This window comes from Protopterus annectens, chromosome 15.part0 (assembly GCF_019279795.1).
Source record: "Protopterus annectens isolate FY-2018-M chromosome 15.part0, PAN1.0, whole genome shotgun sequence".
NCBI classification, from domain to species: domain Eukaryota; kingdom Metazoa; phylum Chordata; order Ceratodontiformes; family Protopteridae; genus Protopterus; species Protopterus annectens.
This window is the reverse complement of record NC_056749.1, coordinates 26,914,192-26,942,072: the sequence shown is the minus strand read 5'-3', so window position 1 is coordinate 26,942,072 and position 27,881 is coordinate 26,914,192. Positions and strand designations below refer to the sequence as shown.

The following is a 27,881-nucleotide window of genomic DNA, read 5'->3' as shown; positions in this document are numbered from 1 at the left end:
AAATAAAGACAAAGACAATTATACAGTTATAAAATAGTAGAACATTGGAAGCATGCAAATGATGATAAGCAATTAGTTAAAAGAAAAAGACATGTGATTTCTAAATCTAAGTAATATTTACAAAGTATAACTGCTGTCCGGTTCGACTCTCAGCTAGAGCATCTACTGCGTGGAGACATGCGTGAATGGGCGTACCTTCGTTGAAGGTTGTGCGTTAGGGCTGGCAGCTCAGCACATAAAAATCAACTGCCAATCATTAGCGGACCGGAGTTCCTCTGTGGCGACCCCTAACCGGGAAAAGCCGAAGGACACAACAACAACATAATTGAGATTCATGTAGTCTAAGTAATATTTTCATAGTATAGGCACTGTAAGTTTATGTACAGAGAAAAAAAATTGTTTTTCCCTGTTCAAGGTCATGGAGAACTAGAGCCAAGAGGTATAGTGGATTTTCATTTCACCTACTTGTATGTCTTTGGGTTGTGACATAAAACTATAGACCCTGGCAAAACACAAATGGAGACAAGATGGGCACGCAGAGTTCACACAAAAATCTGTTCAGTCATGAAGTAATTTGATTTAAAAGGTAGCAATGTTAAGCAGTACATCACTGTGCTACTCCTCACAAACAACACAATTTACCAATAACGCAAGCCATACTGCCCCCTGCTGGGTGGTATCAGAAATGGTGCAAAAGTGACCCTGAGGAGTAATCCTGGAATTTAAATAACAATGAGCCCAACTAAGTAATATTGAATCCGGAATAACAGTCCTTTGCTGAGAAATCATGAATTTGAAGTAAAAGTCCCTTACGATGAATGACTCTAAACTAGGAAAGCCATTGTTTTCTGCTGAAAGCGACTTAACCCATTCAACACTTATTAACAGGATAAGCCAATGGGAGATACAGACCCTTTCCAGGGCGTTCACTCCAAGTAATATCTGGTAAGCAAATGGAGACTACTGGACTGAAACCCATAACCGCTGCAGGGTCTAAGGCAAGCTACACATCTTCGTAAAGCTTTTATTTTTACAAAAGTCTAAAATCAGAACTATGCACTTTAGCCCACTGTCAGAGCTCCTGCAGTGCTACCTAAAGCATTACCTGATAGTAGAGGCGAGATCAGGAAGGTAATCATCTTTATCTACATTCAGCATTAGCATACTGCTACCTGAAGCAGTGCATGGCAGTAGTGGAACAGTAATGGACACCCCAGCATTGAGCCTGCAGGAAAACTCTACAGTAGAACAACAATCTTCATCCAGCATTCATAGCCCAAACACTTTTAGCTGCAGCAATCCCTACAGGGCAATCTGGGAATAGAACACTAATCCTCATCTTCACCCAGTATTCATAGCCCAGACACTTTCAACTGTACTAATCCCTGCAGGAAGAGCTGGGAATAGAACACTAATCCCCATCTTCACCCAGCATTCATAGCTTAAACACTTTTAGCTAAAGTAATCCCTGTAAGAGGAGCTAGGAATACAACACTTATTTATTTATTTACTTTGTTTGTTTGTTTGTTTATTCATTTATTTGGCTTTATTTATCGGGAAAGTCCAACAAGGTAATACCTGTTTTCAGTGGAGGCCTTTGGAGAAGAGCTCCATTTGCCTGCATTGCATTATATTAAGTTCCAGTTAAACACAGAGTAGTTACATTTTTATTTATATTTATACACAAATAGCAGTTACATTTACACATTTTAAGATTTTACAGAGGTGGAAGTTACTATAGAGAAAGCCCACGTGCAACTTAGTGGATTGTACAGGCAGCAGTTACGTATAAAAATGATTTTGTCATTTCAGTGAGAGGTTGAGTGTATTCTGTTTAAGGAGAGTATTTGGAGAGTAATGTACAGTCAATACAAAGTCTCAACCTTGAGATGATCATGTGCACGACCAAGATTAGTTAAGATGATGCTAAGTAGTGGTTTAAAACTGTTGAGTTTGTTGAAGAGTTTTATTTGTATGAGGATACTATTCCAGAGTTTAATGACTTACTGAGTAGAGCGAGTCTCTTGCAATATTATTTGACTTATTTGTAAGTAAAACTAGGAACCAACTGGTGAACAACAGATGGAAAGTGAAAAATACAGCTGTAATGATCGACAAAAATGAATTCTGAGCTAGCAATGGCAACCAATAGCATATTTATTTAACAAAGGTTTAGCACTTTTGTTCCCATATTGTTTGGAACATCATCAGAACTAACAGCAATCAAGAAAAATACAATATAAACTACATATTAAAAATTATACGATAATAGAACCAGTAATAAGAAACAACCAGTAATTAAAACAATCAAAACTGTGTAAAATTTCAATTTCAAAATGATATTAATGAAGGAAGTATAATTTAATCCAGGGGGATTAGTTGCATTTAACAGAACTTGCCATTTCAATTCAAGAATCTCCAGATGCTCCTTTGTAATCCAACCCTGAGGATCTACATTAACTTGCTCAGTAAAGTACAGTTGTGTACACTTACCATAAATAAATGTAGATGTTCAAGTGTATTCGCTGTTGCAATTATCACATTTGAGTGATCTGCCTGTAGGTAGCCCTCAGTCGGCCTGAATACCAGTGTCTTGGGATTTCTGTGTCGGATGCTATCGCTTCTTCCATGACATCAGGTCGTTAGGGGTATAAAACATGTAGCCGACGCCATTACATCAGTTTTTCTTGCCTCAGATGTCAGGTTCCCCCACAATAGGAAGCAATTATATGGTATGTAACACCCCCAGCAAAAAGCAAATACACATAGTATAAGATATCCCAAACCAAAAGGATAGGTGAAAGCAAAGACAATCAGGGGGCTGGAGGGTGGGTAACCAGGACTGCAATAGTGAATACACTCAAACATCTACATTTATGATAAGTGTACACAACTGTACTATCTTCTTCGTGTTTCACTGTTGCAGTCATCACATTTGGGTTGATTCCCAAAGCTAAGGAAGGGTGGAGGCAGATTAAGAAGCATTAAAGCTGGCCATCAGGCCCTGTAAGGCTGTTGTGGCAAATACAGCTCTGGATTTAAAAAAGATAGGCAAGTGGTAATGCTTGGTGAAAATATGTACAGAGCTCCAGGTTGCAACTTCCAGGATGTCCCTGGTAGGAACTCCTCTGAGAAATGCAGTAGAGCTAGATGCAGCCCTAGTGGAATATATTCTTATCCCCTGTGGAGTAGGTTTGCCATGGTGCTTGTAGCAGAAATGGATGCAGTGTGCTATCCATTTGGAAATGGTTTGCTTTGAAATGGCCTTCCCCTCTGATTCTGCAGCAAAGCTAACCAGCAGCTGATCAGATATTCTGAAAGGCTTAGTCCTGTCCAAACAGAATCTAAGTTGTCAGTGCATGTCCAGAGAATGCAGTATCCTTTCCCCCTTATAATGAGGATTAGGGAACAAAGAAGGCAAATGAATGGACTGGTTTAAGGCCACACTAGACACCACCTTGGGCATAAAAGATGGGTTAGTCCTGAGGGAAATCCTGTCTGCATGGAAGATATTGAAAGGTTCATAGGTTCATAGGTTCATAGAACCATTAGGCCACCCTCCCAACCCTTCCACTGCCATAAGGGCCTGCAGTTCAGACACTCTTCTAGCTGAAGTGATGGATAAAAGTAAAGCTGTTTTCCAAGAGAGGAATTTCAACTCTGCTGTAGCAGCCGGTTCAAAGGGGGGGGGGGGTAAGTTTTTCCAATACAAAATTAAGGTACCAGGTTGGAGTGTGAGCTCTCCTGGGAGGTCTTGAATTTTTGGCCCCTCTAAGAAATTGTTTTACCAGAGGATGAGAGAAGAGGGGTGGCTCAATATTATAATGAGCGGAGATGGCTGAGGCATGAATCTTAATTGAAGAGAAGGATAGGCCCTTGTGGAGCATTTTTGTTAAGTAATCTAGTACATGTGGTAAGCTGGGCACCGTTGTGCCCATCCCCTGAGACTGGCTCCAGGAACAGTATCTTTTCCACTTTTCTTAATAGGATTTTCTAGTACTAGGCCTTCTTGCCTCAAGAATGACATTCAGCACCTGCTTACTGAGGGTTGCTAGAGGTGAGCTCAGGGGATTAGCCAGGCTGCAAGGTTCATGGTTTATAGTTGAGGGTGCAGTATCTGGCCCATCTGCTGGGACAGCAGGGAAGAGGTCTGAGGTAGGTGCCATGGTTGTAGCACTGTCACTGCACAAAAGAGGGTACCAGCCAGTCTGGTGCAATCAGGATTGTCTTTGGCTTGTCCTGTTTGATCTTTAGTAGAACCTTCAAGAGGGCAGGCAGAGGGGGAAAGGCATAGACTGAGAGGCTTTCCCAGGTAAAGGACAGGGCTTTCAATGTCCAAGCTTGACTGTGGGGAGTTCTGGTGCAGTATTTGTTCAATTGGTAGTTCTGAGGGGAGGCAAACAGGTCTACCTCCGGAGTCCCCCATTTGTTCCTCAAGAGCTTGAATATTTTGGGTTCCAATGTCCATTTGTGTGGGTCCATGAGATTTCTGCTTAAGTCATCTGCCAGTGAATTTAGTTTGCCTGGCGGGAATTGAGCTTGTAGGTGCACTTGTTTGCTCAAGGCTGTGTTCCACAGAGCCATGCTTAGTCTGCAGAGTGGGTAGGAATGGGTTTCCCCTGCTTGTTTATGTACCACATAACTGTGGTGTTGTCTGTCTTTACCAGTAGTTGTTCTGGAAGAATACGGTCTTTGAAGGTAGTCAGAGCATTCCGTACAGCTAACATTTCATTTTGACTGATATGCAGGTGCATCTACTTTGGGTTCCATTTGCCCTGAATGCACTGCCCTGCCATTTGAGCCCCCCATGCATTGTCTGATGCATCTGTTAGGGTTTTGGTGATCGGGGGTAGAGTGAAAGGGAGCCCCTTGCTGTGGTTGCAGGCCTCTGCCCACCAAAGGAACTCTGCCTTTAGACAAGGGATGATAGGAATTATTGTTTCCAGGTCCTGAGAATGTTGACACCATAGACTTTTTAGATACCATTGAAGTTTCCTCATATGCAGTCTTGCATATGGAATTAACAGAATGCAAGAGGCCATGAACCCTAGAGCTTGCAGTATTTTCTTTGCAGATAGCTGGGTTTTTGTGGCCAGTAGGTTGAAGTAAGTTGTCAAATAAATCTGTTTCTCTGGAGTGAGGAATGCCATCTGGGAAGCTGTGTTCAAGCTTGCTCCCAGGAATACAATCTGTTGGCAGGGTACTAGGTGTGATTTCTTCTCATTGATGGTGTACCCCAGTGAAGTTAGAAGTCTCTTTACAAATGCCAGGTGTTGTAATAGCAAGTCCTGGCTTTCTGCCTGTGTCAGACAGTCATCCAAGTATGGGTAAGTCTGAATACCTCTCTGCCTGCAAAATGCAATGACTAGAGCTAGGCACTTTGTGAATACCCTGGGTGCAATAGATAAGCCAAAGGGAAGTGCAGAGAACTGACAGTGCATGGAGCCTGCCCTGAAGTGTAGGTATTTCCTGTAAGATTCCCTGACTGGGATGTGCAGGTAAGCTTCTTTTAAGTCTAGGGTTGCCAGCCAAGCATCCCTGGCTAGCATAGGAAGCAGCTGTTGGAGAGTTAGCATTTTTAATTTGGGAACCACCAGAAAAGTGTTGAGAATAGACAGATCCAGGATAGGACACCAGGAGTTTTCTTTTCTGGGAACCAGGAACAGTCTTGAATAAAAGCCTTGTCCCCTTTGTTCTGCTGGGACAGGTTGAATAGCCTTGATGCTGAGGAGAGAGAGCACTTGTTTTTGGGCTTTCACCCACTGGTTTGGGGGAAGGTCTGGCCATCCACTTAGGGTTATGAGTGAGTGGAAGTGGAATCTGTATCCTAGGGAAACTATGTTTAAAACTCATTTGTCTTGGGTAATGTTTTCCCAGTTGTTTGCATGCAGGGTGAGCTTTCCTCCTAAAGGTGCAAGTAGTTGGACAAGGCTTGGAGGAGTTAAGGATAAGTCATTGTGCACTTTTACCATTGGGGGGGGTGGCTTACTACTCCCTGCTTTGGACGTGGGAGCACCCCACTGCTTAGATATGTGCATAACCTGAGACTGATGTCTTGGTGGTCTGCTGCCCCTGGGTTTGGACTGAGAAGGCCTGGAAGGGACTGTAAATGACCAGTTCTTTGAAGGCCAATGCCTACGGAATCTAGGTGGCTGCGCTTGTAAGAAATCTTTAACAGTATGCATAGATTTAGCTTTTTCCTCCATTCTTTTGAGGATGTCTTCTGCTTTATTGCCAAAAATGCACTCTTGGTTTAAGGGTGCATCCAGTAATTTTGCTTTGACATGATCTGGCAAGTTGTGTTCCTTAAGCCATGCATGCCTTCTAAGTATAGATCCAGTGACAGCAGCCCTGCAAGATGCTTCTAAAGCATCAAAACCACACTGCAAAGTACATTTACCAATTTGGTCATCAGAATGCATTAACTCTTGTAAATCTTTGTGTTCAGCACAGTCAGGAATCAACATAATTTTCTGTTTAAGTATTCCCACAATATGTTGCTGATAATTTAACACACGAAACTGGCAATTTAAAGCCCTAATGGCTATACTAGCAGAAGTGTATACCTTCTTACCCCATCTGTCTAAAGCCCTAGAATCCCTATCAGAAAGGGGTAGGATTTTTGGCAGTAGTAGCCTTAATGCCTTTTGGTCCTTGGGAAATGGTCGCTGGAGCCACAGTAGGATTCTTGAAGAGGAATTTGTGAGAGTCAGGTACTCTGTAGTACCTGTCAGGTTTCCTGGAAGCTGGAGGCAAAGTATCCGGAGTAAGGCTGGATTCCAAGAAAACATCATCTACAATCTCCAGAACAGGAGGGATAGCTAGAGGCCTGTGCTGAGGCACGTTTAAAAATTCCCTAAGTCTCTTTTTGGACTGAGAATAGTCCTGGCTTTCCCAGGGGAAATGCTCCCTAAGGGTATGCAAGGTTTCACCAAAAGAAAAATCTTCTGGAGGGGAAGCAGAGGGAATGGAATCCTCTGCATCAGAATCCTCATAAGTAGATAAGGGTAAATCCCGGTAGTAGTCAGAAGGAATAGAGATATCAAATTCCTGATCAGAAGAATCAGAAGGAAAATCAGTTCTAGGTATCTTAGAGGGGGAAGGCTGGCTTCCCCTAATTAAGGTAATAAGGCCTTCAGCCATTCTAATCATTTGTTTTTGAGGCATGTGGGGACTAAGAATGCACAATTGGTCATCGGTTTATTAGATGTAGTGCAAACTTTAGGCCTGAGGAACTCGGTATTTTTGGCTTAAAATGAAGTCTACATAAAATCACTCATAAACAATTTCCAGTTGTTATTAATTGCCTGAATAATAAGACTACTATCCAAAGTAAATGCAAGAATACATTTCATCTTTTTGTTATTTCTGTTTCCCAAAATCCCATTTACAATATTATTATCAGTGTGCTCTCTGTGATTCCGCATAATATAGGATTGGATTGGCTTGAGGAACAACTTTGGAAATATGCTAATCTTTTATCTGATAGAATTAATTTAGTGGTTACTTTAATGAAATTGTGTTGACCAATAATTATTTATATTTTTCTGGCTAATATTTTAATCAAATGATAGGTGTAGCAATTGGGGCAGAGGGTGCCCCAATATTTTGCAGACGTTGTAATGGCATAATGGGAACCCATCCACTGGGGATGCACAAGCCAGTGCATTTCTTCGTGCCGGTCCCAAGCCCAGATAAATGGGCAGGGTTATGTCAGGAGGGGCATCAGGTGTAAAACCTCTGCCAAATAACATATGCGGACAATACAGATTTCCATACAGGATCAGTCAAGGCCCGGTTTAACAATGACTGCCACCAGTACTGTTAGCCAACTGGGTGCTGGTGGAAATTGGGCTACTGTTGGTCGAAGGAGAAGAAGAGGGGGAAGGCATGCCTGAAAGCAGAAAGAGAGGAGGAAGGTTAGGAGTGTAGTAGTGAGGGTAGGAACTTTGAATGTTGGCAGTATGACTGGTATAGGAAGAGAGCTAGCTGATATGATGGAGAGAAGGAAGTCTGATATATATTGTGTGTGCAAGAGACCAGATGGAAGGGGAGTAAGGCCAGGTGTATAGGAGGTGGGTTCAAATTGTTCTATCATGGTGTGAATGGGAGGAGAAATGGGCTAGGGGTTATCCTGAAGGAGCAGTATGCCAAGAGTGTTTTGGAGGTGAAAAGAGTGTCTGACAGAGTGATGTTTATGAAGCTGGAAACTGATGGTGCAATGATGAATGTTGTTAGTGCATATGCTCCGCAAGTTGGGTGTGCGATGGATGAGAAAGAAAAATGTTGGAGTAAGTTGGATGAAGTGGTGGTGATTGTACACAAGGGTGAGAGACTGGTGATTGGAGTGGACTTCAGTGGGCATGTTAGTGAAGGGAGCAGAAGGGATGAGGAAGTGATGGGCAGGTATGGTGTTAAGGAGAGGAATACAGAATGTCAGATGGTAGTGGATTTTGTGAAAAGGATGGACATGGCTGTGGTGAATATGTATTTTAAGAAGAGGGAGGAGCATAGGGTGGTGTACAAGAGTAGAGGAAGATGCACACAGGTGGATTATATCCTATGTAGGAGGGCCAGTCTAAAGGAGATTGGAGTCTGTAAAGTGGTGACAGGGGAAAGTGTAGTTAGGCAGCATAGAATGGTGGTCTGTAGGATGACGTTGGTGATCAAGAAGAGGAGGACAAGTGTGAGAGCAGTGCCAATGATCAAATGGTGGAAGTTGAAAAAAGGGTGATTGTGAGGTAGAGATCAGGGAAGAGTTAAAACAGGCACTGGGGGCAGTGAAGAGTTACCGAATAGCTGGGTAACTACAGCAGAGATGGTAAGGGAGACAGCTAGAAAGGTGCTTGGTGTGACATCTGGACAGAGGAAGGAGGACAAGGAGACCTGGTGGTGGCATGAGGAAGTACAGGAGAGTATACAGAGGAAAAGGCTGGCGAAGAAGAAGTGGGATTGTCAGAGAGATGAAGAAAGTAGACAGGAGTATAAGGAGATGAGGAGCATGGTGAAGAGAGAGGTGGTGAACGCTAAGGATAAGGCATATGGAGAGTTGTATGAAAGGTTGGACACTAAGGACGGAGAAAAGGACCTTTACCAATTGGCTAGACAGAGGGACCGAGCTAGGAAAGATGTGCAGCAGGTAAGGGTGATAAAGGATAGTGAGGGAAATGTACTCACAAGCGAGGAGAGTGTGTTGAGGAGATAGAAAGAGTACTTTGAGGGGCTGATGAATGAAGAGAATGAGAGAGAGAGAGAAGGTTGGATGATGTGAGATAGTGAATCAGGAAGTGAAACAGATTAGCAAGGAGAAAGTATGAACAGCAATGAAGAGGATGAAAAATGGAAAGGCTGTTGGCCCAGATGACATACCAGTGGAAGCAGGGAGGTGCTTAGGAGAAATGGCAGTGGAGTTTTTAGCCAGATTGTTTAATGAAATCTTGGAAAGTCAGAGGATGCCTGAGGAGTGGAGAAAAAGTGTTTTGGTACCTATTTTTAAGAATAAGGGTGATGTGCAGAGCTGTAGTAACTACAGAGTGATAAAAATGATCAGTCACAGCTTGAAGTTATGGGAAAGAGTAGTGGAAGCTATGTTAAGAAGGGAGATGATGATTAGTGATCAGCAATATGGTTTCATGCCAGGAAAGAGCACTTCAGATGCGATGTTTGCTCTGAGAATGTTGTTGGAGAACTATAGAGAAGGTCAGAAGGAGTTGCATCGTGGCTTTGTGGACTTGAAGAAAGCATATGATAGGGTGCCTAGAGAGGAGTTGTGGTATTGTATGAGTGGCAGAGAAGTATGTAAGAGTGGTACAAGATATGTATGAGGGTAGTGTGACAGTGGTGAAGTCTGTAGTTGGAGTGACAGATGCATTTAAGGTGGAGGTGAGATTACATCAGGGATCAGTTCTGAGCCCTTTCTTATTTGCAATGGGATGCACAAGTTGACAGACGAGATTAGACAGGAGTCCCCGTGGACTACGATGTTTGCTGATGACATTGTGATCTGTAGTGAGAGTAGGGAACAGGTGGAGGAGACCCTGGAGAGGTGGAGATATGCTCTACAGAGGAGAGGAATGAAGGTCAGCAGGACTAAGACAGAATATATGTGTGTGAATGAGAGGGAGGATAGAGGAATGGTGAGGATGCAGGGAGTAGAGGTGGAAAATGTGGATGAGTTTAAGTACTTGGGATCAATAGTTCAGAGTAATGGTGAGTGTGGAAGAGAGGTGAAGAAGAGAGTACAGGCAGGGTGGAGTGGGTGGAGAAGAGAGTGTCAGGAGTGATTTGTGACAGATGAGTACTAGTAAGAGTGAAAGGGAAGGTCTACAAGAGGGTAGTGAGACCAGCTATATTATATGGGTTGGAGACAGTGGCACTGACAAAAAGACAGGAGTTAGAGCTGGATGTGGCAGAGTTAAAGATGATAAGATTTGCACTGGGTGTGATGAGGGTGGACAGGATTAGGAATCAGTATATTAGAGGATCAGCTCAGGTTGGACGGTTTGGAGACAAAGTCAGAGAGGCGAGATTGCACTGGTTTGGACATGTGCTGAGGAGGGATGCTGGGTATATTGGGAAAAGGATACTAAGGATGGAGCTGCCAGGTAAGAGAAGAAGAAGTAATGGCCAAATGGGAAGAACGTTACATTTTTTTCTTGTGAGTTTAAAAATAGTTGGTCATTTTACAGCAGATTCCTGGATGATATCTTTATTCTTTGGACTGATAGTGAGGTTAGGCTTCAGGAATTTCTGTTGTATATTAATTCCACTGTTGAATTTTTGAGATTTTCATATATATTTGATACATTCAAGATACCATTCTTGAATGTAGAAATATCTAAGGATTTTATTCACCATAGGTATTGTTCCAGCATTCATAGAAAGGCAACTTTTTTGTTGCAGACCTCCACTATTATTGCCATTCTAGGTATCAAAAGAAAATGGTTGTCAAAGGACAACTAGTTAGACTGGCCTGGATTATTACTGATCAAGATTTATTTATTAAGGATTGCGGATTTTTACTGAATATGTTTATTATGAGAGGATATCCCTGGAATTTCTTGGTTGAAATTAGGGATGAGATTATGGGTAAAAGGGAGAGTGGAGTTGTAAGATTATGCTCAACAGGGTTTTAAGGTTGAAAGTAAATAAGTTACAAATATGTAACAAAAATAAGGTATAAAATAAAGCTTGTTTAAATGCAGAAACAGAGTTTAGAAATATGTGATCAGCATCCATACTAAATGACTGTGACTTGGAAAATAGGAAATCTGCTGAATGGACATCTTTCCTTACAGACTTAAAAACAGGATGTATGCATTTCATTGTCAGTGAAAGCAAAAATGTAAAATCTACTTTTTTAAAGAATGGACAACATGGCATGTTTCTATATTATGACACTGTTACAATGTGTTTCCTTAAAAAAACATGCTTTTCTGCACTTATAAGCATTTGCACAAGAACAGATGTTCTTGTATCTTCTTCTTCTTTTGGCTTTTCCCAGTTAGGGGTCGCCACAGCGGATCACCTTGTCCGCACATTGAATGGCAGTGGAGTTTTACGGTGTCGAGTTGCCAGCCCGGCGCCCAACCTTCCACAGAAGGCACACTCACACGCACACCTAGGGACAATTTAGAGTATCCAATCCACCTGCAGCATGTCTTTGGGATGTGGGAGGAAACCGGAGGAAACCCACGACCACAGGAGGACATGCAGACTACAGAAGGCACCCCAGCCGAGGATCGAACCGGAGAACCTCTTGCTGTGAGGCAGCAATGCTAACCACTGCACCACCGTGGCCGCCCAACAGATGTTCTTGTATAAAGATCCAAATAGAATACTAAAGACAAAAACAGGATGTTCACACTGTCAGAAAAGCTGTCCTCTTATAAATTCAGCAAAAATGTGACAGGACATTGTTAAACAAGGAAGCTTAAAAATAATATTATTAAGTCAGCATTCGCGTCAGCATCTGCAACCAAGAGGAAATGTATGTGTGTGTGCATGACTAAAATTGTATATAAAGATCTGTATTAATCCAGTTATGTTAGGGGTGCTGGTAGGGACACATTTGTCCCGAGGTAAATGTTGTAATATCCATGCTGATTGAGAAGTAAAGTAGAACAATAACTAAAAGCTGTAACATCAGTACGTGTGGTTTGTTATAAAAAGCTATTTGTTGCTGCTCTGAGTTGGGTGCTGCAAAGTATATTCTTTTATCAGTGTACATTCTGCAAGTTTCTGTATGCAACAGACTGTGAATGCAACTATAACCAGACTTTGATTTCAGCAGAATCCAGTCAGCAAGACTGAGTGCCTTAAGAAGACTTCAAATCCATCACAGTAAGCAGCACCATATAATTTTTCAGGTGTGTACTCCCCAATTTTAGATGGTACAGTTAATGCCACCCATAACACTGATAATAATATTGTAAATGGGATTTTGGAAAACAAAAATAACAAAAAGATGAAATTTATTTCTGCATTTACTTTGAATAATAGTGTTATTATTCAGGCCATTAATAACAACTGGAAATTGTTTATGAGTGATGGTGACTTGATATATATTTTAGAGGATAAGTCCCAGATTGTTTTTAAAAGGGATAAAACTTTTAACAATTATTTAGAATCATGAAGACGTTCCCATATGAATGTAGCAGGGAGAAAATTTGGGACATTTAAATGTGGTTGTTGTTCCCAGTGCCCATATGTATTAATGGGAGATGAATTTATTATTAATGGAGTGACTTACAAAGAGCAGGATAATTTTTACGGTTATTATGGGGTGGGGTAGTCTATTTAGCACAGTGCCAGTCCAGTGCAGCTTTCTATATAGGAAAGACATCCCAAAAGTTTACTGAACATATGTATGAACATTTGTGGGATATCAAAAACAAGGAAAATACAAACTCTTTATACAAGCATATAAGGAATTTTAATGATCATTCCTTTAAGTTTTTACATATTGAGCAAGTTAGTGTAGATCCTCAAGGTTAAATAACAAAGGAGCATTTGGAGATTTGTGAATTAAAATGGCAAGTTCTGTTAAATGCAACTACTCCTCTTGGATTAAGTGATACTTCCTCCATTAATTCCATTTTTAAATTGAAACAGTACACGGTTTTTAAATGTTTTAATTACTGGTTCTTTTTTATTGGCGGTTCTACTAGCATGTGATTTTTAATATGTGGTATATATTGTGTTTTCATTGATTGTTGTTAGTTTTGATGATGTTCCATACAATATAGGAATGAAAGTGCTAAACCTTTGTTAAATATGTTACTGGTTTCCGTTGCTGGCTCGGAATTCATTGTCTCAACCACTACAGGGTGTGTTTTTCACTTTTATTTGTAAGTAATAATAAACTGTTACTAGAGTGGAACACAAATCCTCATCTTCACCCATCATTCATGACTCAAACACTTTTATCTATGTAAATCCCTGCAAGAGGAGCTGGGAATATAACAATAATCCTCATCTTTAAACAGCATTCATAACTGAAACACTTTTACGATAGTAATCCCAGCAGGAGGAGCTAGGAATAGAGGATTAATCACATAGCTCAGACACTTTTAGTTGTAGTATTCCCTGCAAGATGAGCTGGGAATAGAACACTAATCCTCATCTTCACCCAACAATTAATAGCTTAAACACTTTTAGCTAAAGTAATCCATGCAAGAGGAGCTGGGAACAGAACACTAAGCCTCATCTTCACCCGGCATTCATAGTTCAAACACTTTTAGCTAAAGTAATCCCTGAAGGAAGAGCTGGGATTAGACCACTAATCCTCATCTTCACCCAGCATTCATAGCTCAAACACGTTTAACTGTAGTAATCCCTGCAGGAGAAGTGTGGAATAGAATACTAACCCTCATCTTTGCCCAGCATTCATAGCTCAAACACTTTTAGCTACAGTAATCCCTGCAGGAGGAGCTTGGAATAGAACACTAATCCTCATCTTCACACGACATTCTTAGCTCAAACACTTTTAGCTGCAGTAATCCCAGCAGGGAGATTTGGAAATAGAACACTAATCTTCATATTCATCCAGCATTCATATCTCAAACACTTTTAGTTTTAGTAATCCCTGCAATAGGCGCTGGGAATAGGACACTAATCCTTATCTTCACCCAGCAGCCATAGCTCAAAGACTTTTAGCTAAAGAAATCCCCACATAAAGAGCTGGGAATAGAACACTAATCCTTATTTTCACCCAACATTCATAGCTCAAACACTTTTAGCTGTAGTAATCCCTGCAGGAAGACCTGGAAATAGAATTCTAATCCGCATCTTCACCCAAGATTCATAGCTCAAACACTTTTAGCTAAAGTAATCCCTGCAGGAGGATCTGGGAATAGAACTCTAATCCTCATCTTCACCCAACATTCATAGCTCAAGCACTTTTAGCTAAAGTAATCCCTGCAGGACGATTTGGGAATAGAACTCTAATCCTCATCTTCATCCAACATTCATAGCTCAAGCACTTTTAGCTAAAGTAATCCCTGCAGGACGATTTGGGAATAGAACTCTAATCCTCATCTTCATCCAACATTCATAGCTCAAACACTTTTAGCTGTACTAATCCCTGCAGGAGGAAAAGGGAATAGAACACTATTCCTCATCTTCATCCAGCATTCATAGCTCAAACACTTTTAGCTAAAGTAATTCCTGCAAGAGGAGCTCGGAATAAAACACTAATCCTCATCTTCATCCAGCATTCATAGCTCAAACACTTTTAGCTATAGTAATCCCTGGAGGATGCCCAGATTTTGCCTCAAAATGTTGGTCTGTTCCTCATAATTTTTTGTTTTTTCTGACAAATTACTTGGATGAGTTGATGACTGAAATTCATGCCATACATTTGAGTTTCATTCTTTACATCCTTTTAAAAATGCATTTTAATACATAACTTGCTATTCTAAATGTTAGCCTTCCTCAGAAAGCAGATGGCTTTGTGTCATTTCATTGCATATGCCACACACAAACCTGTTCCTTAGCATATCATTGAGTCCTAATCTGGGATTCTTATTCTCACAAATCTATATAGTTCAGATATATGATGCAAAATACTGCCATGCCTTATTTGTATTCTTTTGTGAAATCTAAAACTTTCTTCCACTGTCAAGTGCCTCTGAAAAATTACTGCAGTTTTTTGAATGACTTTTTAGATGATTTATTTGGTGCTCCTAAACAGCACTACAGTCTATATGTTCTGACATCCGCTGCATTTATCAACACCGGAACTTTCTTATTCTTTGGAATATTATTTGCTAAACAATGTAGCTTAACTACATTTTTAATATAAAGTGTCCAATCTTCCCAAACAGTATTAAAAGATTAGTGTTTCATATGCTCATCCATTTTAAAACTGTATCTACATTCAGCCATTTTACTGTTTGGGATTTTCTTCCAGGCCTAAGCCAGTACTCATGCATTTATCCATGCAGCCATTTCAAAATAATAGTTTTGAAGCACCACCATTCACTTTTATATTGTTTACAATTGTGTTGAAACACTTCTTGGTTCTTTTTACTTTTATTTGAGTAGCCACCCAGTCATTGTAATATCAATTGTGTTGAAACATTTCTTGGTTCTTTTTACTTTTATTTGAGTAGCCCCCCAGTTGTTGTAATATCAATTGTGTTGAAACATTTCTTGGTTCTTTTTACTTTTATTTGAGTAGCCCCCCAGTCGTTGTAATATCAATTGTTTTGAAACATTTCTTGGTTCTTTTTACTTTTATTTGAGTAGCCCCTCAGTCGTTGTAATATCAATTGTGTTGAAACATTTCTTGGTTCTTTTTACTTTTATTTGAGTAGCCCCCCAGTTGTTGTAATATCAATTGTTTTGAAACATTTCTTGGTTCTTTTTACTTTTATTTGAGTAGCCCCCCAGTCGTTGTAATATTTCCATGCTCTTTGCATTCTCTTCATCTGTGAAACACGCCTCTGTTTGCATTTACACACTGATACACTCATGGTTACTCTGAGACACCGACTGTCCTGGAATAAGCTGCCCCAATGCACTCTGTACCCTTCCATACTTATTTGGTAATATGTGCAGATTATGTCACATTGCCTACACCATCTGCTATGTTCATTTACTTCAACATCATTAATTTGCCAACGTTTTGATACAGTTCTTACTAAATATTTCAGTATAATGCAATGTTATTTGAAGTAGAAAAAGGGAATTTTTTTAGCTTAAAATGTCCCAGAAGGGCAGTTAGCCTAGTACTTACCTATGAACCTGTGAACCAATTATAACTGGCTTACTTGTTTGCTTGAAGTGTTACAACACTGCCTGACACTCTTTTTCCCATTTATGGCTGATTTTTGCTGTATGTGTATTGTTTGCTGTTATAGACCCTGGGTCCCCATGACAATGAACTGCCTTAAGTGGATATGACAAAAGGATGGATGGACAGACAGACTCATAGATATATATGCAGATGGACAGATGGGTTTTAAATATTAATTAAGAAGTCACAAGAAAGATAAATACTGTTTATTAATATCCATTCATTTACTATATATTGATTGCTACAATATTTTGCTACAATATTTATACATTACTAAGTTTTTTTAGTCAGAATTTTGTAATTAGTGCCTTGTAAAAGCATTATATATGTTATTTGAAATTGCACTGTATATTTTAGTCAGTTGCTTTGATGTAAAGTCAAACTGCTTAAGTTGTTTTATAACATAAATGTTTGTAAATGTTATGTGAAGTTATGCATATCCCATTTATTAACATTTTATTCATGCAAATATCTCATCTACTATTTCAGTTGGCAGTAGGTAAGTTAAATGGTAACTAGAGATACTGACATGTCATTTTCCGTGCTTTCTGCAGGTGAAAATTACAAAATATGGCACATAGATAGGACAAAAGCAGAAATAAGATCTCAATCAGAGGACTTTGGAGTAATCAACAATGCCTATAAAGTTATAACAGGAAGAGAAGTTGACATAAAAAACATGCAGATCCAGAAGACACCTTACCACATACAAAACAGGCCTTCTCTGAGTATAATATAGGATATCAGTACACGCTGTGTACATGTTTATGTTACTGTAGTGCTAGAACCTGAAACTGTGCCACAGCTGTCTAAAGGAAGTGCTGAAAATGTTCTGTCTACCTAAATGGCCTGGTGTCTCCGCAGTGCTGATACTCTGTCCACCTTAATGGCCTGGTTTCACACAATGCTGGTACTCTGTCCACTTGAATGGTCCAATCTCACCCTATGATGGTTCTGAATGTGCTGAATGTCCCAGTCTCTGCTATCCATTGATAATTCAGGAGAAGATGTGCAGTGTAAGCTTATTGTTCGCACTACTAAATTTTAGACATGTCATGTGTTCGTAAATACTGTCTTTAAGACTACTTTTCCACTGTTTGTATAATGCCATGTCTTTGCTTTGTTTGGCATATTTTGTACTACATTGCTTTGTATTCCCACGCAGAGACTGAAATAAATCCACAGAAACCAGTGCTCTAACCTGGTCAACAGATTTATGTAAAAATGAAATAAAACATGGTATCCAAGGTCTATATTACCAGATCAAATATTTAGGTTATCGAATACCTAAACATCGAACTGGTAATATCGAAAGCCAAAAACCGGGAATGGCCACTTTCACGCAGGGAAAGAATTCCCTTGGCCATTATGTGGATTTTGCCCTTTTTTCTAATGCAGAGCAATCTTGGAGTTAGTATATTTAGTTAGGGGGGTGTGGAAGCCACAGCCCCCCACTTCATTTGGGTTTAATTTTTTTTTTTTTTTTTTTTTACGGCCAAGGGAATTCTTTCCCTGCATGCAAGTGGCCATTCTTGGTTTTTGGCTTTCGATATTACTAGTTTGATGTTTAAGTATTCGACAACCTAAACATTCTATCTGGTAATATAGAGCCTGGTATCCATTAGGACAAGAGCCTTCCCATGCAATAGGTTAACTCTCTCACCCCTTCCTCACTTGGCTAAACAGCTGAATTTTTCAACTCTCATTAAGTTTTAACAACACTTAAGGATGCTGCAAAGATACCCCCATGAAACATCATTTCATTTTGGGACATTATAATAAGCATTGCCGCCTCACATCAAGAAGTTCTCCAGTTCGATCCTCGGCTGGGGTACCTTCTGTGTGGAGTCTGCATGTCCTCCCTGTGGTCGCGTGGGTTTCCTCCGGGTGCTCCGGTTTCCTCCCACACCCCAAAGACATGCTGTAGGTGGATTGGACACTCTAAATTGGCCCTAGGTGTGAGTGCGTGTGTGTGCCTTCTGTGGAAGGATGGGCGCTGGGCTGGCAACTCAACACCGTTAAACTCCACTGCCAATCATGAGTGGACAAGTGATCCGCTGTGGTGACCCCTAACTGGAAAAAGCCGAGAGAAGAAGAAAGAAGATAATAAGAACACTTTGTACCTTTTCTGGGTATTTCCCCATTCTCCTGTGTACCTCCTGTTGAAATGGTGCATACTTCTGACATTTTCATGTCTCTTCCATGGTCTTCACCTTGATCTAGTTTTGGGAAAGATAATATTAGAACAGTAAATGTCGGGAACTGATAACCAAAAAACAAACATTTTGGTTAAAGTCTGCACAACCACCAGGCTGCAGTATTTACAAAATTAATAAAAATGAGTTGGTTGGGCACTTTCATCTTAATTTCTAAAATGACTTCATCAGAACCTAACGAATATAAGCCATGTGAACGTTTACAGTCTCAAGCCATGTGACTTGAATAGCATTGTATCAATGAAAGGAAATATCAGGCTTTAAAGTAACATCTACCTGTTGCATTTTCAATAAAAATTAAGAGAAAACGCTCAAGCCATTATTACTAAAACATTTTAAATAAAACTACAGCCTGGTCATTCTGCAGACTTTTACCAATGTGTTTTTCTAATTATTGCTTTGGTTTGACTCTGGGCTGTTGGATTAAATAACATTTGTGATTATTATTAACATCAGAAACTGGCCCTGAGTTTGACTGCAGTCACTAGGAAAGGCAGCATTCATGGCTGTTACATTGTAAGAGTCTCCTGCTATGTACATATACATCCACCTCATCTCGGTTACATTGTATTAGGCTGCTGCTATATACATATGCATCATAAGAATGTGCTGCTATGTACATATGCATCCACCTCAAGGCTGTTACATCGTAAGAGTCTGCTGCTTTGTACATATGCATCATAAGAGTCTGCTGCTATATACATATACATCTGCCTCATCTCTGTTACATCATAATAGTCTGCTGCTATGTACATATGCATCGTAAGAATCTGCTGCTATGTACATATACATCCACCTCACGGCTGTTACATCATAAGAGTCTGCTGCTATGTACATATGCATCATAAGAGTCTGCTGCTATATACATATACATCCACCTCATGGCTGTTACATTGTAAGAGTCTGCTGCTATATACATATACAGCCACCTCATGGCTGTTACATTGTAAAAGTCTGCTGCTATATACAAATACATCCACCTCATGTCTGTTACAGCGTAAGAGTCTGCTGCTATATACACATACATCCACCTCATCTCTGTTACATCATAATAGTCTGCTGCTATGTACATATGCATCATAAGAATCTACTGCTATGTACATATACATCCACCTCATGGCTGTTACATCATAAGAGTCTGCTGCTATGTACATATGCATCATAAGAGTCTGCTGCTATATACATATACATCCACCTCATGGCTGTTACATCGTAAGAGTCTGCTGCTATATACATATACAGCCACCTCATGGCTGTTACATTGTAAGAGTTTGCTGCTATATACATATACATCCACCTCATGTCTGTTACAGTGTAAGAGTCTGCTGCTCTATAGATATACATCCACCTCATGGTGGTTACATTGTAAAGGTCTGCTGCTATGTACATGTACAGCCACCTCATGGCTGTTACATCACAAGAGTCTGCTGCTATGTACATATACATCCACCTTATGGCTGTTACATCGTAAGAGTCTGCTGCTATGTACACATGCATTGTAAGAGTCTGCTGCTATATACATATACAGCCACCTCATGGCTGTTAAATCGTATGAGTCTGCTGCTATATACATCCACCTCATAGCTGTTACATTATAAGAGTCTGCTGCTATATACATATACAGCCACCTCATGGTGGTTGCATTGTAAGAGTCTGCTGCTATGTACATATACAGCCACCATATGGCTGTTACATCGTAAGAGTCTGCTGCTATGTACATATACAGCCACCTCATGGCTGTTACATCATAAGAGTCTGCTGCTATATACATATGCATCCACCGCATGGCTGTTACATCGTAAGAGTCTGCTGCTATATACATGTACATCCACCTTGTGGCTGTTACATTGTAAGAGTCTGCTGCTATATACATATACATCCACCTCATGGCTGTTACATCATAAGAGTCTGCTGCAATATACATATACATCCACCTCATGGCTGTTACATCATAAGAGCCTGCTGCTATGTACATATACATCCACCTCATGGCTGTTACATCGTAAGAGTCTGCTGCTATATACATATACATCCACCTCATGCCGGTTACATTGTAATAGTCTGCTGCTATATACATATATAGCCACCTCATGGCTGTTACATCATAAGAGTCTGCTGCTATGTACATATGCATCGTAAGAGTCTGCTACTATATACATATACATCCACTTCATGGCTGTTACATCATAACAGTCTGCTGCTATATACATATACATCCACCTCATGGCTGTTACATCATAAGAGTCTGCTGCTATATACATATATAGCCACCTCATGGCTGTTACATCATAAGAGTCTGCTGCTATGTACATATGCATCATAAGAGTCTGCTGCTATATACATATACAGCCACCTCATGGCTGTTACACCACAAGAGTCTACTGCTATATACATATACATCCACCTCATGGCTGTTGCCTTGTAAGAGTTTGCTGCTATGTACATATGCATCATAAGAGTCTGCTGCTATGTACATATACATCCATCTCATGGCTGTTACATCGTAACAGTCTGCTGCTATGTACATATGCATCATAAGAGTCTGCTGCTATGTACATGTACATCCACCTCATGGCTGTTACATTGTAAGAGTCTGCTGCTATGTACATATACATCCACCTCATGGCTGTTAGATCGTAAGAGTCTGCTGCTATGTACATATGCATTGCAAGAGTCTACTACTATGTACATATACATCCACCTCATGGCTGTTACATCGTAACAGTCTGCTGCTATGTACATATACATCCACCTAATGGCTGTTACATCATAAGGGTTTGCTGCTACATACATATGCATTGTAAGAGTCTGCTGCTATACATATGCATCTACCTCATGGCTGTTACATTGTAAGAGTCTGCTGCTACATACATATGCATCATAAGAGTCTGCTGCTATACATATACAGCTACCTCATGGCTGTTACATTGTAAGAGTCTGCTGCTATATACATATACAGCCACCTCATGGCTGTTACATCATAAGAGTCTGCTGCTATGTACATATGCATTGTAAGAGTCTGCTGCTATATGCATATACATCTACCTCATGGCTGTTACATTGTAAGAGTCTGCTGCTATATATATATATATATATATATATATATATATATATATATATATATATACAGCCACCTCATGGCTTTTACACCATAAGAGTCTGCTGCTATATACATATACATCCACCTCATGGCTGTTGCCTTGTAAGAGTTTGCTGCTATGTACATATGCATCGTAAGAGTCTCCTGCTACGTACATATACATCCACCTCATGGCTGTTACATCATAAGAGTCTGCTGCTATGTACATATACATCCACTTTGTGGCTGTTACATCATAAGATTCTGCTGTTATGTACATATACAGCCACCTCATGGCTGTTACATCATAAGAGTCTGCTGCTATGTACATATACATCAACCTCATGGCTGTTACATCATAAGAGTCTGCTGCTATATACATATGCATCCACCTCATGGCTATTACATCGTAAGAGTCTGCTGCTATATACATATACATCCACCTCATGCCGGTTACATTGTAAGAGTCTGCTGCTATATACATATATAGCCACCTCATGGCTGTTACATCATAAGAGTCTGCTGCTATGTACATATGCATCATAAGAGTCTGCTGCTATATACATATACACCCACCTTATGGCTGTTACATCATAGGAGTCTGCTGCTATGTACATATACATCCACCTCATGGCTGTTACATTGTAAGAGTCTGCTGCTGTGTACATATGCATCGTAAGAGTCTGCTGCTATATACATGTCCATCCACCTCATGGCTGTTACATCATAACAGTCTGCTGCTGTATACATATACATCCACCTCATGGCTGTTACATCGTAAGAGTCTGCTGCTATATACATATACAGCCACCTCATGGCTGTTACATCGTAAGAGTCTGCTGCTACATACATATGCATCGTAAGAGTCTGCTGCTATACATATACAGCTACCTCATGGCTGTTACATCGTAAGAGTCTGCTGCTATATACATATACAGCCACCTCATGGCTGTCACATCGTAAGAGTCTGCTGCTATGTACATATGCATCGTAAGAGTCTGCTGCTATATGCATATACATCTACCTCATGGCTGTTACATTGTAAGAGTCTGCTGCTATATACATATACATCCACCTCATGGCTGTTACATCACAAGAGTCTGCTGCTATATACATATACATCCACCTCATGGCTATTACATCATAAGAGTCTGCTGCTATGTACATATGCATCGTAAGAGTCTGCTGATATATACATATACATCTACCTCATGGCTGTTACATTGTAACAGTCATAGGTTCATAGGTTCATACTAGGCTATCTGCCCAAGAGCATTTATAAGTCTAGCCCAGAGTTTTTGTGGCTTTCGCCACCCCTTTAGTTTGAAGAAAACTATGCCCATTATTTTGCTGTGCCTCTGTCAAGCAGAGACACTGAGGTAATCCCTGGGGTATATCTCCGATCTCCCATCCATTGGTCAAGATTTCTCTTGAACACGGCCAGCGAGGTGCTCTGCCTCACATGTACCAGGATTTTGTTCCACAGCACAGGGAGTCTTTGGGTGATGAATCTGTCCCTCCAGCACGTCCTATTAATAACCGTGTCAAGGTTTAAGTCTCCCGCCCTTGTTGTTCTAAGGGATCTAGATTTTTTGAGGTGAAGCATGTTCATCAAATCTGGGTTTGACATGGCCTTGTATGTCAGGCACAGGTCACCTCTGAGCAAGCGGTAAGCGACTGAATAGAGCTGAAGTTCTTTCAGTCGGGCAGCATAAGACATATTTTTGAGACCCTTTATCCTTTGGGTGAGGAACTTTTGGGGCCTTTCCAGCTGCTGCAGGTGTCAGGTCAGATACATTCTGAATGGGGCATTGTACTCAATCATTGGTCTGATGAGTAATGAGTACAGGGGGACGATGACCTCCCTTGATCTAGATGTGAATCCCTTCATGATCAGGTGGGCAATGTAGAAGGTCTTCCTAACTACTTTAGCAATGTGAGTGTCAAACGAAAGGTTACTGTCAACCTGAGTCCCCAGATCCCTGATAACTTCTTCTGTGCTTAGTGGATTGCCTCCTATATGGTAGCTAGGGGTAACCTTGTTTTTCCCGAAGTGTATGACTATGCATTTCTTGGCGTTTAACTTTAGGCCATGGCTCTAGCACCAGTTATCCATTTCTGTGAGACCCTTCTGAAGGATATCTGTGTCAGATGTGTTTTCGACTATGGCGCCCAGTTTGCAGTCATCTGCAAACTTTGTCAGCCATAACCCTCCTGCGTTTGCTTGTACTTCAGAAAAGTACATGCCGAACAAGAGTGGGCCCAGGACTGAGCCCTGTGGGACCCCACTTGTGACAGGCTTTGAGTCTGACATGGCGCCAGCAACTCTGACCCTGTGGGTTCTGTCACTTAGCCAGTTTGCAACCCATCTTGTGATGTATGGGTTTACATTTAAGCTGATGAGTTTTTCTACGATACCTGAGTGGGGTATTGTGTCGAAAGCCTTTGCCAGGTCGAGGTAGGCTGTATGGACTGCCTTTCCCTCATCAATGGCCTTGGTGACTGTTTCAAAAGTCGACCAAGTTTAAAAGGCATGATCTGCCTTTGACAAAGCCAAACTGGGTTGGATCCAAAGTCTGCAAGTTCCCTATGTCTTTATTTATGAGTTCCATTATGATCCTCTCCATGGCTTTGCAGATCAGGCTTGTCAAGCTGATGGGACGGTAATTTCCAGGGTCGGTGGAGGCACCGCCTTTGTGAAGTGGGACCACAGTTGCCGTGCGCCACTCCTTGGGTACGTATCATGAGGTGAGGCTAAGATTAAACAGCTGTCCTAACTGCGGGTTTAATTCCTCGTTGAGTTCATGGAGCACACAGCCGGGGACCCCATCCGGTCCCATGGATGCTGTGTTTTTCGCCTTAGAGAGAGCAGTTCTCACCTGGGCGTTAGAGATGTTTGGGGGGCTACAATCCTCTGGTATAGATGTCTCTCCTTTTGGGGGGGAGGGGGGATGAAGTTTGCACTGAACCTGTCAGCCAGTATATTGGCAATGTCTGTAGGTTCACTAATTTTCACATCATTTTGAACTAATTCTGAGCATATCTGGGAGTTTCCTCCCAGGTTTCTAACATAGCTAAAGAAGGCCTTATGATTGTCTTTTGAGTCCTTAGCGATTTTTCTCTCAAAATTTGCCTTGGATGATTTTATGAGAGCTCTTAGTTTTTTACTTATAATGATCAAAGGTGTCTTACCTTTTAAGGATTTTGCTCTATCTTGTAGGCTGCTGCTATGTACATATGCATCATAAGAGTCTGCTGCTATGTACATATACATCCACCTCATGGTTGTTACATCATAAGAGTCTGCTGCTATGTACATATACATCCACCTCATGGCTGTTACATCATAACAGTCTGCTGCTATGTACATATACATCCACTTCATGGCTGTTACATCGTAACAGTCTGCTGCTATGTACATATGCATCATAAGAGTCTGCTGCTATGTACATATACATCCACCTCATGGCTGTTACATTGTAAGAGTCTGCTGCTATGTACATATACATCCACCTCATGGCTGTTACATCATAACAGTCTGCTGCTATGTACATATGCATCATAAGAGTCTGCTGCTATGTACATATACATCCATCTCATGGCTGTTACATCGTAACAGTCTGCTGCTATGTACATATGCATCATAAGAGTCTGCTGCTATGCACATATACATTCACCTCATGGCTGTTACATTGTAAGAGTCTGCTGCTATGTACATATACATCAACCTCATGGCTGTTAGATCGTAAGAGTCTGCTGCTATGTACATGTGCATCATAAGAGTCTGCTGCTATGTACACATACATCCACCTCATGGCTGTTACATCGTAACAGTCTGCTGCTATGTACATATAAATCCACCTAATGGCTGTTACATTGTAAGAGTCTGCTACTACATACATATGCATTGTAAGAGTCTGCTGCTATACATATACATCTGCCTCATGGCTGTTACATCGTAAGAGTCTGCTGCTACATACATATGCATTGTAAGAGTCTGCTGCTATACATATACAGCTACCTCATGGCTGTTACATCGTAAGAGTCTGCTGCTATATACATATACAGCCACCTCATGGCTGTTACACCATAAGAGTCTGCTGCTATATACATGTACATCCACCTCATGGCTGTTGCCTTGTAAGAGTTTGCTGCTATGTACATATGCATTGTAAGAGTCTCTTGCTATGTACATATACATCCACCTCATGGCTGTTACATCGTAACAGTCTGCTGCTATGTACATATGCATCATAAGAGTCTGCTGCTATGTACATATACATCCACCTCATGGCTGTTACATCGTAAGAGTCTGCTGCTAAGTACATATACATCCACCTCATGGCTGTTAGATCGTAAGACTCTGCTGCTATGTATATATACAGCCACCTCATGGCTGTTACATTGTAAGAGTTTGCTGCTATATACATATACATCCACCTCATGTCTGTTACAGTGTAAGAGTCTGCTGCTCTATACATATACATCCACCTCATGGTGGTTACATTGTAAAGGTCTGCTGCTATGTACATGTACAGCCACCTCATGGCTGTTACATGACAAGAGTCTGCTGCTATGTACATATACATCCACCTTGTGGCTGTTACATCGTAAGAGTCTGCTGCTATGTACATATGCATTGTAAGAGTCTACTGCTATATACATATACAGCCACCTCATGGCTGTTACATCGTATGAGTCTGCTGCTATATACATCCACCTCATAGCTGTTACATCATAAGAGTCTGCTGCTATATACATATACAGCCACCTCATGGTGGTTGCACTGTAAGGGTCTGCTGCTATGTACATATACAGCCACCTCATGGCTGTTACATCATAAGAGTCTGCTGCTATGTACATATACAGCCACCTCATGGCTGTTACATCATAAGAGTCTGCTGCTATATACATATGCATCCACCTCATGGCTGTTACATCGTAAGAGTCTGCTGCTATATACATATACATCCACCTCATGGCTGTTACATCGTAAGAGTCTGCTGCTATATACATATACATCCACCTCATGGCTGTTACATCATAAGAGTCTGCTGCAATATACATATACATCCACCTCATGGCTGTTACACCATAAGAGTCTGCTGCTATATACATATACATCTACATCATGGCTGTTACATTGTAACAGTCTGCTGCTATGTACATATACATCCACTTCATGGCTGTTACATCGTAACAGTCTGCTGCTATGTACATATGCATCATAAGAGTCTGCTGCTATGTACATATACATCCACCTCATGGCTGTTACATCGTAAGAGTCTGCTGCTATGTACATATACATCCACCTCATGGCTGTTACATCATAACAGTCTGCTGCTATGTACATATGCATCATAAGAGTCTGCTGCTATGTACATATACATCCATCTCATGGCTGTTACATCGTAACAGTCTGCTGCTATGTACATATGCATCATAAGAGTCTGCTGCTATGTACATATACATCCACCTCATGGCTGTTACATTGTAAGAGTCTGCTGCTATGTACATATACATCCACCTCATGGCTGTTAGATCGTAAGAGTCTGCTGCTATGTACATGTGCATCATAAGAGTCTGCTGCTATGTACACATACATCCACCTCATGGCTGTTACATCATAACAGTCTGCTGCTATGTACATATAAATCCACCTAATGGCTGTTACATTGTAAGAGTCTGCTACTACATACATATGCATTGTAAGAGTCTGCTGCTATACATATACATCTGCCTCATGGCTGTTACATCGTAAGAGTCTGCTGCTACATACATATGCATTGTAAGAGTCTGCTGCTATACATATACAACGACCTCATGTCTGTTACATCATAAGAGTCTGCTGCTATATACATATACAGCCACCTCATGGCTGTTACACCATAAGAGTCTGCTGCTATATACATGTACAGCCACCTCATGGCTTGTAAGAGTTTGCTGCTATGTACATATGCATTGTAAGAGTCTCTTGCTTTGTACATATACATCCACCTCATGGCTGTTACATCGTAACAGTCTGCTGCTATGTACATATGCATCATAAGAGTCTGCTGCTATGTACTTATACATTCACCTCATGGCTGTTACATCGTAAGAGTCTGCTGCTAAGTACATGTACTTCCACCTCATGGCTGTTAGATCGTAAGAGTCTGCTGCTATGTACATATACAGCCACCACATGTCTGTTACATTGTAAGAGTTTGCTGCTATATACATATACATCCACCTCATGTCTGTTACAGTGTAAGAGTCTGCTGCTCTATAGATATGCATCCACCTC

At 40.8% G+C, this 27,881-nt stretch overlaps 1 protein-coding gene across 2 annotated transcripts in view; it reads right to left on the bottom strand.

Moving 5' to 3' along the window:
- Positions 1 to 27,881, bottom strand: part of LOC122790032 (myosin-10-like) — a 1,094,188-nt gene that overhangs the window by 47,702 nt on the left and 1,018,605 nt on the right. For both annotated transcript variants that reach the window (XM_044057583.1, XM_044057584.1), the window contains one exon: positions 18,424 to 18,519. In XM_044057583.1, the coding sequence (XP_043913518.1) occupies positions 18,424 to 18,519 (96 nt within the window). The remainder of the gene's footprint in view (positions 1 to 18,423; positions 18,520 to 27,881) is intronic.